This window comes from Camelus dromedarius, chromosome 36, assembly GCF_036321535.1.
Source record: "Camelus dromedarius isolate mCamDro1 chromosome 36, mCamDro1.pat, whole genome shotgun sequence".
Classification (NCBI taxonomy): domain Eukaryota; kingdom Metazoa; phylum Chordata; class Mammalia; order Artiodactyla; family Camelidae; genus Camelus; species Camelus dromedarius.
Genome location: NC_087471.1, coordinates 13,117,376 through 13,136,168, shown reverse-complemented (window position 1 = coordinate 13,136,168; position 18,793 = coordinate 13,117,376). Strand labels below are relative to the sequence as shown.

General features: G+C 50.5%; 1 protein-coding gene across 3 annotated transcripts in view; it reads left to right on the top strand.

The window, feature by feature from the left end:
* Nucleotides 1-8,028: 8,028 nt before the first annotated feature.
* PALLD (palladin, cytoskeletal associated protein) overlaps nt 8,029-18,793 on the top strand; it is a 283,857-nt gene continuing 273,092 nt past the window's right edge. The window contains exons 1-2 of one of the 3 annotated variants that reach the window (XM_064482515.1): nt 8,029-8,250; nt 12,246-13,214. In XM_064482515.1, the coding sequence (XP_064338585.1) occupies nt 12,304-13,214 (911 nt within the window). In that variant the 5' untranslated portion in view covers nt 8,029-8,250; nt 12,246-12,303. The remainder of the gene's footprint in view (nt 8,251-12,245; nt 13,215-18,793) is intronic. The other 2 variants (XM_064482513.1, XM_064482514.1) reach the window with 2 other exon arrangements.

Here is an 18,793-nt window from a genome sequence, read left to right as displayed (position 1 = left end):
GCCCAAGCAGGTCCGCCTCTAGACCAGAGTCTGCGCTGCAGCCCGTCTGCCAGACGTCACCAGTGACGCTCTGCTGGCCGCCAAGGGCAAACAGTGGGTCCGCAGTGTTTGGCTCTTGACTGATCCACCTCTTGGCAATATTTGACATTTATGCCGTCTCTTCTTTGGGAAGGGCCTCTCCTTCCTGGATTTCAGCTACACTCTTCTCCTCCGAGTCTGCTTTTCTTCTTACATTCCTAGTTGGGGTTCACGGCGCCGACATGTACCTCCAGCTGCTCGTGTCAGGAACCTGGCAGCCACTGTTGGGGCCTGGGTCCCTCCGCCCCAGTGGGTGCCAGCTCGTGCACAGCCGATGCTGCACTCCGTCCTGGTCGCCTCGTCCCCTGCCGGGAATGGGCTTCCCGTGCTGTCGTCTGGTTTGTGGCCTGTTCTCTCCCCGCCTTCGTCCACTCTGCCGCCAGAGTGATTCCCTGCCGTATCAGCCTGCTTAGGTCACTCCCCGGTTTAAGCTCCATTAACATTTCTTCATTCCTCTCCTGTTAGGTCTGCCTGTTCAGATTTCATCTCCTTTTAGATCTCCCAAACGCCATAGCTCCACGGTGACACGCGAGTATTTTGATTCAGATGACCTCTCTCATACGAATTCCACCACAGATTAGCTCCAAGATAGTGGGTACGTTAGTGAACTAGCCTCAGCACTTCATCTGCGAAATCGGGACAATGGCCTATCTCACGGAGCTGTCCGAGCAGTAAACAGACTGGTTTTTGTAAAGAGGCCAAGTACAAAGCAGCAGGGTGCAGGGATGACGATGAGCATGAGGATGAAGATGAGGACGATACTGATGGGGGGGGAGAAAGGGAGGAGGGGGAAGAGACTGAGGAGGGGGAGGGGAAGGGGATGAGGAAGATGAGGGGAAGGGGAGGAGGGGGAGGAGGAGGGGGAAGGAACATGACAGGAAGGCACAGCACATTGAACATTTTGCCTTAATTTTCTTATTTTGATTGAAAATCTGAGTCATTCATATACACATTTTTTTTCATTTTGGATAATTTTTTTTTAAACCAAAGAGTGAAATTCAGTATCAAAATGGGGTAACAAACGCCCTCCTCTAGTGTTTGACCACCTAACTCTCTACAGGTGCCTGTTCCCTCGAACACCAACACGGCCAGGACTCTGATGGCTTTTGACAATTTGCTGGTGAGAAGAAATCAGGGGAAGATAGCATAATACCTTTTAGGGCAGTGATGTCAGCAACCTTTCTTTGAAAAGGTCATTCTGGATCAGACTCTTTTAGGTTTCGATTGTGTGATCATGCGTAAAAGATTCAATTTATAGATTGTAAGTAAACGTGGTGTTGACACAGGCATATGCTTTATGGATGGACAGTGATTACCCATCTGTGCTGTGAGGAGTCTGTCTGCTTAGCTTTTCTCAAGTCTGCTTGATAAGAAACCGCACGTCCAGCGAAGCTCCGGTCCGGGTTACAGGGGTCGGATCAGCACCCGGCTCTGTGATATTTCTGCCACAGGCTGTTCCAGCACCTGCTGATCAGAGGAAACCTCAGGGCTGAAAATCTGCCAGCTCGGTAGAAATTCCTTCCCAAAATAGCAATACTGCTGAGCAAATAGCAAGGCTGGCGTGGGGCAGACCTCAGGGTTCCTGCGGCAGAGCCACAGTCTCCCACGGGGGCCTTTTTTCAGCGTCTAAATCCCTCTTTGATCCGACAGCCGGTTTCCCCATTCATCACACTCCTCCCTCCTCTCTGCTCTCCTGGGAGTGTCCCTGCATCCGTCCTGGTGGGGGGGGGGGGGGTCCTCTGGGGCCGTGGGGCTGCTGTCCCCACTTGTCCCGGAGCAAACCCTCCACGTGCAAGTGCAGGGGTGATGTCACCTCGCCAAGTGTCTCCAGGAGGAGGAGAAAATGAAGCCTTTAAGAGAAACAGAGGCTGTCAGTTTTAATTTAGGCCACATACGTCTCAAAGCCATTTCTAAATATCGAATTACCTTGGTGGACTGGCCTCTCCCTTCTAATGGAGGAAAAAAAACCAAATGGCCTCATACAGTTTAGTGAAGTCTTTGCATTTCAAAAAAATATCCAGCCAATTCAATTGAAACCATCATGCAGAGATTCCTAAGTTTCATTTCAGTCACAGTCAAGCTGTAAAGCTGGTGGCTGCCTGCCTGTTTCCCTTTTCTCGGTGCTGATAGAAACACCAATAAAGCAGCTTCTAGGGCCACTTCTGAATCCCACGAGTTTACTAAGCCAGTCCGTAAGCCATTTTTCAGTCACTTTGGTTTTCTGCTATGATAATCGGTGTGGAACTGAACGTGTTCTTACGTAACGCTCTTCCTGTAACTGAGAGGATGTCCTCGGAGCTGACCTGGGATTGAGTGGGTCAGAGGATGTGCCATTTCGAAGTCAGCCAGGAGAGGACGGTTTATAAATGCAGAACCCGGCCCACTTTTGTGAACGAATCGGATGACAGCAAATAGTGGGCCAGGGCTGCCCCGCAGGAGAGGGCCTCTTGTTTCAGGTGTGTAAATCACTGAGGCTTATTTTTAATTCTCTGAATTGAAACCTACTGAATTCAGAATTTCCTGAATTAATTTTTTCACTATCTTTTATCCAAACAACCTCTCTAACAGATTCATCAGGTCAAGAGAGGATTTTAAAAAGCTAAAATGGCTTTTGGTACATTGCGGGGTTAACTTTTTTGGGGGGCGGGGTGTTTGTATATTTACTTACTTATTTATTTATTGTTTTTAATGGAGGCACCGGGGATTAAGCCCAGGACCTCGTGCATGCTGATCACCTGCTCTGCCACTGAGCTGTGCCCTCCCCGCTGTGGTTAACTTGTCTTCATTTTTTCTGATGGTCGGTATCATGCCAGCACATACAAATTCCAACTATAAAAAGGAAAACAAGGAATTGAGAGTGTCCTTTAATCTGACCTTCCGGGTAGAGTCACTAGGCCACAATGTGCTTGTTTCACTTAGTGGTATATTTGGAGTATCTCTTCTATTTCACTCCTTGGTGTATTAGGAGATACATTTTTAAAACTTATTAATGCGGTGAAGCCTGGGTAGTAAGAACAGTCATACCCACAATAATCTCTGATGTCATTTGTAAAAGTAACGGCACGTTTAAAAGTGGCCACGTTGGAGTCAGGTCTCACCCAATCCTGCTCGCACCCGTTCAGAGGGGGACCCCTGTCTCCCTCCAGGAGAACTTAAAGACGTTCTGTTCGTGTACAGAAGAGAGAGAGAAGTGACAGGCAGCGGTGTAGACGCTGAGGTGCCCTCACCCGTGTGATGCTGCCTGCACCGTTTTATCCTCATCCTGTCCCCGATGTGGCCTTCCTCACTCACTCCGCATCCTTTATTTGTCCAATCTGTGTGAACGTCATGATCTTTCCTTTTGCTGCAGGAGGTGATGTGGGAACCCAGCTCTTCACAAGTGATGAGGACCGGGTCCCTGACTGACCAGGGCCCCGGAGCCGATATCGTTACTGAAGGAGTAAGGTTCTCCCCACTCAGGAACGCGACCTGCCACGCCCTTCACTCCCTCACCCGTCCCTACCTTCATCCTTGCCGCGCAGGCAGGCACTCCCGCTGCCCGGAAGGGCTGCTCTGCCCCCAGCACTGTCCCTTTTCTCCCAGTCTTCCCGGACATTTCACCGTGCTAATTCCTCTAGACAAACCCATCAGTTCTTCTAGTGCCACTTAAAAAAAATTAAACCCTGTTTAATTGAGGTTATGTAAAATTTGCAGAACATTTTTATGGAGTGTTGTTTATATTACAAAGTCAGTTCCTCCCCCAGCTTCCCACGGGTCCCCTTGCTCCATTCCCTCCTTTCCTTCCGAGGAGGTTAAGACGTGCGTTTTACTGTCAGATCTCCTTGCGGCTTTACCTTGTCGCCCTCTGTGCTGCTACAGTGCGCACACTTCAATAGGCTTCATGTACCATGTTACGCAGAGCCCTTCTCTTCCTATCCCACTGAGGTCTATTTTAACTGAGAGTGGATGTTAAATTTTGTCCAAAGACTGATTAATAATCTGTAGAGACGGCCACACAGCTTTTTTCTTTTGACTTATCAATATGGAGAATTAAATATTAGATCTTTGGGTGTTAAGTAAACCAACCTTTCTGACTTGGATAAAACACTATTGTCCATGGTGTAGTCCTCTTTTAATATACAATATTCTTCTTTTAAATATTGACTTCTATTTACTAATAACTTTTCTGGATTTCATATTATTCCAAACACCAATTTGTACTTTTCTTTCTTTAGTCAGCTTGATACCCATGTTATTCTTTGTAAAGAAATGTCAAACTTATTTTGCTTAAATTCTATAAAACCTACTTTTGAAATGACTGGAACAACGCTGTTGGGTTATCTGCAGGGAGACGGGGCTGGTGCTCCTGGGGAAGATGCGGGTCCAGCCCAGGAGAGAGCAGGGTGCTCAGAGCCTGGAAGGGCAGAGGGGTGGGGCGCTGTGATGGACCAGGATGCTTGTGCAGAGTGGAACAGGGGCGCATCGGAGCAGGCTATAGACGCCTGGACGCTGAGCATGAAGCATCGCGGGCCGGGGAACTGAGGGAGAGGGGTGGAGCCATGGGGCAAATCTCACCACGAGTCTGGGTGTGAGCACACTAGTCTGTGGAGTAGAGGGGAGCCTCACCCACAGTCCCTGGAGCACCTGGTTCCTGAATCCAGGTGTAACACCGAGGAAGGGATGAAGCTGTAAGAAGAAAAAAAGATGGCTTGTGGTCCTGAGACGCCTCAAAGGTAGATACAATTTTATTCGAAAAGGCAAAGAAATGTGACTTTCCTTGAATAATATGAGCACCCAGCACACCATGTTGTTTAACAAATATTATAAGAATCTGAGAAACAAATTTCTTTCCTTAAAAGAGATTCAGTATTGTTCCAATCAGACCTGCCAATCACTGTCCCTGTGAGAGTTCTTACACCTGCAGCTTTTGACTTTATTTCTATAAAAAGGTGTGACTTTTCTCCGGTGACAAAGTAACATTAAACATATTACAACTTGGCTGTACTCCCTGGAAAGAGAGGAAATGTATTTTCATTTGTCTGGGAATGTCCCCACTACCTCAAGAAAGCGTGAGTCTAATTCATCAACAATGCGTTATGACGGCTGTTACTCTGTGCAGTGGACACCTGCCAGATTGCAGCCCCATCTCTCCTCTTCCCAGAAGCTGCAGGAATGTGGGTCTTCCTGGTAATGTCTCAGTAAGAGAAAAATATTAGCATTCGTGTGCATGTCATCAGCACACACTCCAGGTGGGGTTGGAAGATGGAGCCGGGGTGCATGAAAGCTATTGCCTGGGTGCAGTCTGGTGCAGAGGGGAAAGTACCTGGTGGTTCCTGCACAATCTACTATTAATACAGTAAAATCTTTTAAAACATTGAGATGAGGCTTGGGTCATATGGTTGGCATCTAGGAGGGGAAAGAGGGGAGGGGGAGGGGAGGGGAAAGGGGGGAGGGGAGAGAGAGTAAGGGGGAGGGGAGGGAAAAGAGGGGGAGGGGAGTAAAGAGGGGGAGGGGAGGGAAAAGGGGGAAAGAGGGGGAGGGGAGGGAAAAGGGGGAGGGGAGTAAAAAGGAGGAGGGGAGGGAAAAGGGAGAGGGTAAGGGGGAGGGGAAGGGGAGGGGAAAGAAGGGGAGGGGAGGGAAAAGGGGGAGGGAGGGGGAAGGGGGAGGGGAAGGGGAGGGGAAAGAGGGGGAGGGGAGGGGAAAGAGGGGGAGGGGAGGGGAAGGGGGAGAGGGGAGGGCACTGTTCCCACCTTCATCGCATGAGTGGCTCTGATGACCACTTGCCCACTTGATCTCAGCAGCTCTTTCTTTCACTGAGGTGACATCACAGAGAGGTTACACATTTTGGCTCCTATAATGTCCTCCACAATCATTTTGCCTAAGGACACAACAGAGGTCTTTGTTTCGTTTTTGATTATGATGTTCTTAAACACCAGAATTACAGCTATTAGTGTAACAGACACTCACAACAATACCAAGATGTATCAAGCATTCCTATTTTCTAGAACTGTCTCCAGACACAGTGGAAGCCTCTCTTCCCTTCTCCGGTCCCACTCCCAGAAGATTCTTTCCGGGCCTCGTCCTTTCCTCTTCTACGTCCATGCCCCTGGTGCTGGAGGCTGCTTCATACACTCCCCAGAGCAGACCTCCCACGCTCCCCAGGGCTGGCGGGTGGTCTGGACGTGGGCAGGGCCAGCTGGTCTAACCGCGGGTCGGGAGCTCCCGTCTCGGCGCCTGCTGTGCTCCCAGCAGCACCCGGAGCTGCCAATTACAGTCAGTTTCAGGCAGGGCCAGTGCCTCCAGTCCCAGCCTCTCCGTGACCCTAGGGGGTCACTGCTCCTCGTGCCCCCCCCGCCAGGGATTCACCTTTTCTAGTTTAATTAGACCACTCAGCTTTCTATTAACCATGTTCCAGCCATTTTGTCCAGTTCTAGAATCATCTACCATCTTCTTTCCCAATTTGTATCTTTTTGGGTTTTTACTATTGTCTTACAGGTTTTAGTGAGAAGACATGAATGTTACGGAAGGCGAGTTTGTGTGCCCACTGCACCGTGAGGACAAGCAAACCGAAACATTGGAGTTTGGATCAGAGAAAGTTTTATTGCAGGCCGAGCAAGGAGGCTGGGGTGGCTCATGCCCAAGAAAACCCCGAACTCCCAGAAGAGTTTCAGCAAAGCTTATTTAAAGGCCAGGTGAGGGAGGGGGTCGCAGGTGCATGGTTTGCTGGTGCACAGTTCTCCGATGTCCAGGTAACAGGGCGTCAACACTATCAACACTATCAACCCCCAGGCACCAGAAGGGCTGGGAGCCACGTGCTCTCGACCATCAAATAGTTCATTTCTTCGGTGGCTTTAGCATCTGAAAAACTCAGGAAATACACATGAGAGACTATGATCTGGGTTTTTCAGGAGGAGCTGCCGCAGAAGACATGGGGGAGGGGTCTGCTCCCAGAAGGTCTACGGGAACCTGCCTGGTTACAGAAACACCTGTGTTTTATTATCCAGAGGGGGTTTTCCCCGTTAGCCTTGGAACAGCCCACAAGTGTACCTTCAAGTGTGTTTTCAAGAAGGCCCAGTGTTGCCTGTAAGGAAAGGATGAGGTCAGACCTTCCTGTGTTCCGCCATCAAGAAAAAACTGCTTCAGACAAGAAGCTGGATTGATAACGGTATTATCAGTGTTGTCCGTGCGAAGGAGAACTAGGTACTTCACATCCAGATTAACTGAGCCAGGAGGTTTCGTGTGACTATTTTTTGCCCCTTATGTGCGGCTCTGCTCTCTGACCTTGGAACAGAAGAGCTGTTTCTTGTTATTTGGAAGTTCAAAATATTAGGGTATGTGACACCAAGGTGCTACAGAATAAGTAATGAAACGGTCGTGAGATGATTGTTACAACTTGAGAAGGTTCATACTCATCCTGAACAGGATTCGTTCAACATTTATTTCACCCACAGACATTTGCTGGGCACTGGGGGTGAGCTGGGCTTTGGGCTAAGATCTCAGTGTCACTGTGTGTGTGAGACTCAGTCCCTGGGTGTTTGTCTGTTTAACCCCATGGTGGACCATGTCCTCAATGCACACAAAGTCATATCATAATGTTTAATTAACAAATTGAAGTAAGATCAGTGGGACTCTCCACTCGATTTGACAGGTGGCTGAATTTTTAAATAGTTACTGGATACTTTGGGCTAATGCACCGCGTGACTGAGTCACGTGCATGGACAGAAGACTACAGTGAGAAGGGCATTCCTTGTGAGTCTCACTTTTTCTACTTGGCGTCACATGCCGCACTTTTACCTGACTGAGAGTATGTTTAAAAGACAGGTGGTGACCTCCAGGCACAAGGCAGGAGAGCAGAGGAGCACGCGTGAACCCCATGTCTATGCGACCCGTAGATACAGTTCCCTCTGCACTACGCGCCTTGAGTTTCTAAGAACCCAGCCCTCAGGCCGGGGCCGCTGGCATCCCTGGTCGTGGCCGGCTGCGGAAACATGAGCTCACTTTCCAAATATAGTTGAGCGGAGCAAGAGGACAGATGGGAGCCCGAGGCCACAGTCGCCTCAAAGTGACCACGGACTGAGCAGTGTTTCATGAATAGACAAGGAAGGCCAACCTCCACTCCCCCAGAAAAGAACAAACGCTCACCGCAAGTCCATCTCCTTTCTGGAGTCTTCCGACTAACCAAGGATTGGAAAGGTCTGTACAATGCGTCTTTAATATACTAGCTGGCAGGGCAACATTTTTAAAACTCTTCATAAAAAAAAACTAAAAATGTACTAGTAGTTTTCCAGAAGATGTAGCACTATTTAGAGGTCTTGATATTTCTCTTATTTGGAGAGGAAAGTAATGGGAGCTCTGTGGTCTGTCCAAAACCAGAACACAGAGGTTTTATCCGCAGGCTTTACTTCTACCTCTGCGGTCAGAGCTGCATTATCTATTATAACCTTAAACTAAGCTGGTGCTATTAATTCCAAAAGGATTAAGTGTACTGACAGAGCCAACATTTGTCGTGATTGTGTACGTGTTTTGTTTTATAGAAAATAAGAAGCAGTTAATCTGAACCCTGCCTGTACTTAAGCTAAACACTGATGGCTTAAAATGATACACTTCAGGTCTTAGTAACATTTTCAATTGTTAATTACACTTTCAAAGAACTTTTTGAATCAGTTGAGATAGTAACAGGAGACATTTTAAATCACATCTATGCATAAAATTTGCATATTTTTTAAAAGCTAAGCTTATTAAGGGAAACTACAGCCCAGTCAAACTGAAACACTACAGTATCATTTTGTATCATGACGTTGTAAGTTACACATGAAATTGTCTTGAGTCCAATAGATGAGGCTGATACAGAATGATGTCAGGCTCATGTTACACTTTTAACATTTGCTAAAAATACTGATTGCCTTCTAGTATGAATAATGTGGCCCCATCCGGAGCCCGCCGCCTGACGATTCAACACTAACCAAGTCCCACTGCGTCGTGAATGTGCAGAAATTAAATCCTCATCACAGGATAAACAGATAAGCCAATCTACTGTTTCCTCAAAGAAAGAATTTTTGAAATTTAGCAATCCAGATGTTTAAAATCAGAGTCTATTTGGCAAATTATTGTTAAGAGTAGACAAGTCCTAAGAGATTTATCAAGCCCACAAGTGCTCCAGGAGTAAATGTGTCCTCATGCCTCAAGTACAAGTCAGTCTCCGCGTCCTGGCGTCCGGGATGGGTGAGGGTCTCATGCGAGGGGCCCACGTCAGTTCTCTGGGCTTCTGTTTGTTGTTGAAAGTGAAATCTGAGATCACAGCAGATTCTCCCATAGAGCGGGGACCTGGGCACACTGGACAGTTACACTCACTCTGATTTACTGTAGAGTGGGGACCTGGGGCACACTGGACACTTACACTCACTCTGATTTACCGTAGAGCGGGGACCTGGGGCACACTGGACACTTACACTCACTCTGATTTACCGTAGAGCGGGGACCTGGGGCACACTGGACACTTACACTCACTCTGATTTACCGTAGAGCGGGGACCTGGGGCACACTGGACACTTACACTCACTCTGATTTACCGTAGAGCGGGGACCTGGGCACACTGGACACTTACACTCACTCTGATTTACCGTAGAGCGGGGACCTGGGGCACACTGGACACTTACACTCACTCTGATTTACCGTAGAGCGGGGACCTGGGGCACACTGGAGACTTACACTCACTCTGATTTACCGTAGAGCGGGGACCTGGGGCACACTGGACACTTACACTCACTCTGATTTACCGTAGAGCGGGGACCTGGGCACACTGGACACTTACACTCACTCTGATTTACCGTAGAGCGGGGACCTGGGGCACACTGGACACTTACACTCACTCTGATTTACCGTAGAGCGGGGACCTGGGGCACACTGGAGACTTACACTCACTCTGATTTACCGTAGAGCGGGGACCTGGGGCACACTGGACACTTACACTCACTCTGATTTACCGTAGAGCGGGGACCTGGGCACACTGGACAATTACACTCACTCTGATTTCCTTATCTCATTTTCAGAAAAGAAATTGTAGAGGGTGACGTTAGTCAGGTTTCAAAGTAAAGCTGACACGTTCTTAAAGAGAAGCCACCTGCAGTCTCCAGGCCCCGACAAGAGCCTGCACTTGGTCACTCAGGCATCCGGAGGCAACGGCTGTGCCCCGGGTAAATTCCAGCACAGGAAGCAGAGGCTGAGCAGAGCAGCTCTGATGCTAAGCTTTGTCTGTTAAAGTATTTGAGGGAATACAGACACATCTGGTGACTAGGCTTTGAATTTCGGCGAGTGATGTGATCGCCTGAGGAAGGAGAAGGGCAGAGGACACGGGTGATTCAATACGGCAGATCAGGAAGCGCCAGGAAGAGGGCGCCAGCGAGGACCCCAGACCCTCTCTCTATGGGCGCTCTCATGGCCGCTGTGGACAGTAGAGGAGCTAGCAGTTATGCCTCTGAGGTTGAGATAAAATACACTGTCTGGGAGTATTTACTTATTTATTTATTTATTTTTAATAATAATATTAAATTATATTTAATATTAAATAATAACAGTCGGCTTACAATGCTGTGTTACTTCTGGTGTACAGCATAGTGATTCAGTTGTACACAAACACATATAGATATATTTCTTTTCATATATAGGTTACTATAAAGTTTTGAATATAGTTCCCTGTGCTGCACAGAGCACCTTGTTGTTTATTTATATATAGTAGCTCGGGGAGTATTTAAAACTGTAGAATAAATATTCTGTGCCTTCCTGTAATGATGATTTAAAGATTTGGAAAGAAAGGAATACACATCTCTACTGAGACATAGATTATAAACTGGTTGTGCGTTTTTTGCCTCTAACAGGGTTTAATGAATTTATCTTATTGGACTTTTGTCATATAGGGCCCTTGATGAAGATAACACTACAAAAAAGAGAGAAAAGGGGAAAGAAGGAAGAAAAAAGAAAAGGAGGGAGGCAGGGAGGGATGAAGGATTAAAAAGTGATGATTAAAGAAGACAGTTTAGGTGATACAAACACAAGATATTCAACCCTATATGAAGTGTACAGTCTCTTTTCAAAGAACTACATATGAGGTGGAAGGCAGGAAGCTTTTACAGGATAAAGGACAAGGAAGAGAAAAGTAGGAACTATGATTGGCGGGGGCCACAGAGTCAATACTTGGAGTAAGCAGGGAGGCCGGTGGGCACTGGCGCTGCACCACTCAGTGGATGTATGTGTTTCTGGTCCAGGATGCCACTTACAGGGACACAAAATCATCTACGGTTTGGTTTGCTGACTTAGAAAGTTATTTCAACAGAAGGAAGAAATTAGGCCAGGAGTGCGTGTGATTCCAGAAGAAGGAAAAAAATGTTTGAAAGCTTTTTCAAGTTGAATTTTCATAGCTTAGGTTTATTTTAAAGTATTTTTAGTACCTGAATCTTTGTACCAACAGCTTTTATAACTTAAATTTTTTAAATTTATTTTTTAATTTTTTGTACAATTTTTAAAGGTTGTGCTCCATTTACCGTTATTACAAAGCATTAGCTCCATCCCGTGTTATACCGTTCATCCTTGAGCCGGTCTTACTCCCAGTGCTTTGTACATCCCACTGCCCCCCACTGGTAACCTCTGCTTTGTTCTCCGTGTCTGTGAGTCTGCTTCTTTTTTGTTATATTCAGTTTGTTGTGTTTTTTAGATTCCACATGTGAGTGATATCATACAGTATTTGCCTTCCTCTGTCTGATTTATTTCACTCAGTGTAGTGCCCTCCAAGTCCAGCCATGTGGCTGCAAATGGCAGAATTTCATTCTTTTTATGGCTGAGTAATATTCCATTTTGTGTATACACCAAGTCTTTTTCATCAGTCGTCTGTTGATGGGCATTTAGGTTGCATCCATGTCTTGACTATTGTAAATAGTGCTGCTGTGAACATTGGGGCGCATCTATCCTTATGAATTAAGAGTTTTCTCCAGATATATGCCCAGGATACTGGGCATATGTGCCAGGGATTGCTGGATTGCTCTAGTTTTAGTTTTTTGAGGACCCTCCATACTGCCCTCCATGTGGCTGCACTAATCACACTCCCACCCACAGTGGGGCAGCTCCTCCCCACACTCGTCCACGTTTACTGTGTGCTGGTTGTGGTCCTAAAGTAGCCATGCCTTTGTCATCTCCAGAGCTGGTTCCAGCCCCGGCCCCTGTGGGAAGCAGGAGAGTGCATGCACCTCCACAAGCATGTCGGAGACGTCCTCCCCGGACTCCTTCTATGACTCCCTGTCGGACGTGCAGGAGGACGACCGGGACGCAGCCTTCTTCCCCGGGCTGTCCGCCTTCCTCAGCCAGGAGGAGATCCACAGGAGCCTTGACCTGGCCCGGAGAGCTATCGCCAACTCGGAGGCTGAAGACTGCGCCTCGGAAACGGAGACCCCACAGGTTGTCAGCCGCTCCCCGGGAAGCCTGTGCGGGAGGCCGTCCCATCAGGAGGGCGGAGGATCCGGGGAGCCCACTGCCCCAGGAAGACCTCTGGACCCTAGGCCCACCCGGGGCCAGCCCCCACCAGCAGAGCGGGCCGGGCACGTCGCCTCCCCTGGGCCCCGCAGGAGGGCGGCCGCCTCACCCCTGCTGGCCAGCCCCAGCTACATCCGCAGCCTCCGGAGGGCCAGCAAGCACCGGGCCCAGCCCCCGGACCCCAGTGCCACGCCCAGGGCCCCGCACCCCGGCCGGGCCGGGCCCCAGAGCCAGCTGTGCGACAAGGCAGCTAGCTTCATCCAGGAGCTGACGTCCATTTTCAGAGAAGCCGCAAGGCCGAGGAACAGCAGCCCCAACGGGGAGTCATCCCCAGACAGCGGGTACCTGTCTCCTAAAAACCAGCCCTTGGCCCTGGAGAGCACCTCGGCCAGCCGGAGCCCCAACGGAGACGGGCAGGAGGAGGAAGCGGCCAGGCTCCCGGAGCCCAGGATGCGGACCAGCCCTCCCGCCCGGGATGCGGTCCAGCCCTGCGGCCGCTCGCCCCCGCCACCCCCCAGCGCTCGCAGCCTCCCCACAGCTCCGAGGTTCACCCAGAAGCTGCGGAGCCAGGAGGTGGCCGAAGGCAGTAGAGTCTACTTGGAGTGCAGGGTTGCAGGACACCCACCTCCCCGAGTCAGGTAAGAACCTTTCACTCTCAAGATCAGATGATTGGCGTCGACTTTTGGTTGGACTTGAATGTCACAGCAGAGGTGTCCATTAGGGAGCAAGGGCCCCTGTCCAGAGTGTGCAGCAGCCAGCACCACGGCACCAGCTTTGAGAAAGGAAAGAGCTTGCTTGCGGGGTCAAACATCAGGGAGACTGGAGGCATGGCTCCAACCCGTCTCCCGACCCAGGGTTCAGGGCGGAATTTACAGTATTAGCAGAACGTCCAGTCCGGAAGCTGACTTGCTGACCAGTCCATATGAGCTCCTGGGGCCGCTGGAAGCCAGGGTTTCCTTGTTGAAGGACTTCTTGCTTCTTAAAGGGCTCCAGTGGCAATGTTTCTGTTCTCGGAGTCCCGCAGCCGCAGAGGCTGGGCTCAGGGTCATCCCTGCATATGCACAGGGCTGTCGCTGTAAAATAACTCCAGGTTTTGCTCAATCCACCTGTTTGAGGAGGAAAACGAGCTTGAGCTGGTCAGAGTTCCACCTGCTTTTTCTCTGTGCGTTCCTCAGTCCTGAGGAAGCTGGGCACCCACAGCTGGCTGCTTCCTGCTGATCAGGAGCGAGGATTTTTACAAGAGGAATGAAATCATTTTGCCCATATTTGTAGATACTCGTGAGTCCCACCTTGAACTCTGAAGTCTCGGGCAGTCATCATGTGAGTGGAGGAGGCCTTTTTAAATACGCAGGCTAGACATTAAGTACCAAATGTGATGGGTGAAAGGGTTACCCCAAGATGCACAGCATGGTGCCTCCTTATTTTAACAGCCCTTCAAAAACAGACCTTATTCCTTTGGGGATCCATGAAATCATGCCATTTTTAACCTTTCAGTGATTGAATTTGGATTTATGTGGGTCTGGTCTGGACTCCTGGGTGGAAGCAGGCTCTCGAGATGTCCCCGCCCTCTCGTCCTGGCCAGGTGGAGTGTTAGCTGTCCTGTTCCCTTTTGAAGTGGCTTAAGGTCTCTGGGAGTGCTGTCGCCTCTTCTAGCTTTACTGCAGAGTGTGTAACAGAGGAATTCATAGGGTCCGTTCCACGTGGGGTGCAGGGTCCTCGGGGTGTTGGTTTTTCCACATTTGAGGAGGACCTTTGTTCCCGAGGGGCCTCCTCCCGGAAAAGCTTCGCTCCGTCCTACGAAGGTGACCACGAGCACCAGCCATCGTCTGCAGAGTCCCACAGCTCTGGGCCCACAGTCACGTCTGTTTACCCACCGTCCCCTGGCTCTGTCCCTCGGGTCTGCACCCCTTTTGTGGCTGGAGGTGGGCCGGCCTTAGGGTTGTCTCTGGCTCAGATCAGGCAACTTTGTCTTCCCTTCCTGGTGGTCCCATGCCTTTGTGAACTGGCAGCAAAAGTGTGTAACAGGTGGCAGGCTGCATCCCCCCAAAACAGGCCCCTCAGTGGAGGTAAGTGACAGCTCCTCCCAGCCCATGCTCCCCGACCCTCCGCCGTCCAGCCTCGTGGCCGCTGGGCGCTGATCATTCCCCGAGTCTTGAGCGTCAGCGTGAACCCCCACCTGTCTGCTCTCTCGAGATCCATGTCCAAATCCGAGGCAGATACAGGGACGGCAGGTCCATACTCGGAATGAGTGTTAGGGTCTTCTGTTCTGGCCGCCCTTTTTGCCACCTGATGGCCAAGTATGTCCTTTACTTACATAACTCAGTCTGGGCGGCTCGGCAACGTGCTAGGGTCCTTCTCCCACATCATGACTGCCTGATAAGCCGGCATCTTCTCTGACTGCTTAATTCTTTCCACCCTGACGTCAGTAGACCTCTCTCTCTCCACGTGGCCCCGTGTGCACCTGTGACAGACAAGGGAAACTTGGAATCAGTGTCGGTGGTTCCTTTCCCTCAGCTTCAAGGCGCAGGGCTCTGGGAGGGCTGCGAGCCCCGCCCTCTGGGCAGGCGCACCTGGAGGAAGGCGTCTGCTTCTCGGACCCCTGCTCAGTTTGAGGGAATGCCTCCGCCTTCAGCGTTGAATCCGGATTGTCAACTAGTAAGGCCTGGGATTTGCCCAGCACCACCCCCACCCTCATCAGCCAATATCTGCCCTTTCGTTCCAGGAAAGGTTGCACACGAACTGGGGTGAGCACCGTGTAGGCGGCCTAGGGTCAATTTTTCAGCCTCTTCTAAAAGGTCACAGGTTGTGGCCACAGCCCTGAGCAAACTGACCATCCTTGAGTTATATGTCCAGTTGTTTGGAAAAGTAACCTACCGGTCTTCTGGAGGAACCTAAATTCCGAGTTAGCCTCCAAGACTCACGCCCTGTCTTTTATGCACAAAATGTCTGGGAGACCAAGTGCTGGGCTGTTGTAAGTTCCTCCCTGATGGTGTGGAAGGCCTTACAGCATCCTGGAGTCCCGCTTGGTGGCTCACTGGTTTTCCCTTAGAGAGCCTCATTTAGGGGTTTGGCTATGAGTCCAAAGTCAGGACTCCCAATGGGACAAAACCCAGTTGTTCCTAAGAATCCTCTTCATTCCCTCTGGCGGGGGGTGCAGCCACCCTCACTAGTGCTTCCCTTTGGTCCTGCAGGAAGTGTCTTTGCCCTTTGATAACTCGAATCTTAAATTCCTGCAGCTGGTTGAGGAATTCGTGCTTTCCCCTCGGAGACTTGCTGTGATTGTAGTTTGGTCTCGAGCTTCCTCAGTCCTGCTCTCAGTGTGTGTCACCCACAGCCTGGAGGAAGTGAGACGCCCTCATCTAAATGGAGATGCCCTCAGTCCTTGCCTAAGGCTTCTCCGAAGGTGGTGGGTGCGTACTTAAATCCTCTGGGGGTCCCAGCCAGCAATATGGTTGTTTCACATCAGTCTCAGGGCCGTCCCTTCCAAAGGCAACCTAGGGGCTCAGGACTTAGAGGCAAGCAGTAAAAGGCATCTTTTAAGCCCACAACTTTAAACCAGCCCTAGTCTCCAGACAAAGCTGTAAGCAAAGTAGGATTTGGCACCACCGGGTGTATATCCTCTACAACTTGGTTAACAGCCCTCAGACCCTGTATAGAACAGTCGTCTCTGGTCTTGGGTTTTTGTGCTGATGGAATGGAGTGTTACATGGGGGCTGACAAGGTTGGGGTAACTGGCATTCAAGAAGGTGGCAGTGGGCTTTATACCTGCCTTCCAATGCCTCGTTAGTGGCTGCTGCTCTAAATTGGAGCCCAGGACCCTGGACAGTTTCACTGCCATTGGGCCAGCCATCGGGCTCTCCCAGGCCTCCTGTCAGCCCAAATGTCCGCCCTCATTTTGCAGAATGTCTTCAGGGACTTCTGGGTGGGGCCGGCGGCCCCCGTGGGCATGCTGCAGCTTGGAGGGTGGAAGCTTGGCCTGGGAGGGCATTTCATTCTGTCAGAGGGTCTTGCCCTCACGCGGGGCTGGAGCATTTAGGCATGTCCCCCCGGGCATTCGGAGCAGTGTTGGGGTGCCGCCTGTAAGCCTCAGGAACCCTCCCCAGGAGGGTGGATGAGTTCCCCCGGGCCGTCTTATTCAGGCTTTTTGGTTTGGGGCCCCCTTTTGAAGCCTTTCAGCCCAGCTCCACCCCAGGTCACCAGGCCCCCTCAAGGCTCAGCTTCAGGGAGGCCCTAGTTCTGATGGGATGATTTGATCTCAGCTTCCTAGTGGCCTTCTCTGATGCCATCCTGCATTCCTCCCAACGGGGGCATTCATGGGGTCCAAATGTCAGCCCAGTCAGGATGAGAGGGAAAATGCATATAAAGAGAGTCTCCATTTTCTTAGATTATCTCTGCAATAACACAGACCCATGGCTGACCCAGGGGGATGTAGGCCACATCCCCTGTCTGGCCTTGGTCATCTGAGCTGCTGGACCTGCCTTTACAGAAATGCCCCACTGTGGGCAGTGTCCCTGGGCCACATTGAGTGCCTGGTGGTGCAGGGAGGGGAGAGCATTGCTCTGGGACCATTTGGTGAGGGGGCGACGGAGCTGGGCCAGCGGCCAAGGAAGGCTGCTGGGACCCTGGGCACTGCCTACAGGAAGGCGCCCCATACATGCTCCAGTGATGACATTTCTACCCTCGGAGTCCTGCAAGGCTGCAGAGGCTGGGCTCAGGGTCGCCCCGTCCTGTACGTGTGCAGGGCTGTCACTGTAAGATAACTCCAGGTTTGCTCAATCCACCTGTTTAAGGAGGAGAAGTGGTTTAAGCCGGTCAGCGGTTGACATGCTGTTTCCTTTCCTGTACAATTAGCTCTCGGGAGCCTGAGCTGGTGTCTCCAAGGACCTGCGGGCAAAAGCCTCCCAGGATCACAGGTCCCAGCTGGGCCTGCTGTCCCCCGCAGTGAATCTGCTGTCCTGACCCAGGGCTGCTGACTGTGGGGGGATGCAGGACCAGGTGGGCATACGGGGGCACTAGCCTGGTGCTATATACAGGGGACCCCAGGCTGGAACAGACAGGGAAACTCAGGGTGCACACCCAGTGGACTCAAGTCCTATGAAGGCTGTGTGCATACTTTGAAGACGGGGTGCTGAAGGTGGTGGTAAGTGTGGCTAAAACCCAAAGGCGTCTGACAGCACAGAGACAAGAGGCAGGGCTGGGTGTGCGGGGCCCCTGGACGAGCCCGACGGGTGTCTGTCTGAGGCGCAGGCTCACTCAAGGTGAGCGCACCACCCCCCTCATGCACTGGAACTTTCTCCCCAAGACAGAAAGACCAAGCTGAGTGTGGACAGGCCTGTGGTTCCCGGGCCAGCAGAGCCGGGAGTGTGCAGTTAGAGGGGGTCACTACGCGCTGACGCCACTACGGCCATGGTCAGGCCTATGCGTTGCTCCCCCGTCACCACGGGGCTTGTGCCTGCTGTGCAGAGAGGTTAAGAGGGGAGATGGGGTCAGGATGCAGGGTTTCCCATCACAGCTCCATCTGTCACCAAACATGGCGCGAGATGGTGACTCAGTTTCTTCGTCTGTGAAATGGGGATTATAGCAGCACTATACCTACCCCACTCCAGTTCACGTCTAAGTAAAATCGCATGTGGAAGCGAGAAAACAGTGCCTTGCCCCTGGTGACCGCTGCTCTGTTACCTCCGACTGTTATTATTCCTCATTTCTTCACGTCATACGGCAAAACGAACATAACACCTCGAGTCGGGATTACACTGCGAAAAATAAGCCATTCACTCATTTTTTTGGAAGGCTGTGCTTCTATTAATGAAGAGTGTCTTACCTAAAATATGGAAATACAAAAAAGTCAATTCAAAATTATGAAAGTCGGCAAAAAGGTGAAATAAACAGCCCGGGCAACATGTTGCCAGTACTTTCTTGTGACTGTGGCGTCTCAGATCACACACGGTGACCCCCACCCTCCAGCCACAGACACACGCTTTGCTGGAGTTGCTTCCTGGGGCTGACAAACCACGGCTCACAAACATGAAGTGAGCGTCTGCATCACTGGCTGGAAGGTAGTGGAATTAGAGGCAGAAAATTATTTTTCAAACCAGTCTTTCAACTAACTCAAGTCAGTTGTTACAGTAAATTGACCATGTTTCTTTTAGAACCTGACAGCAGGGGGCAGTGAAAAACTTCCTAATGAGTTCATTTAATTAAACACATCATCTGAAAT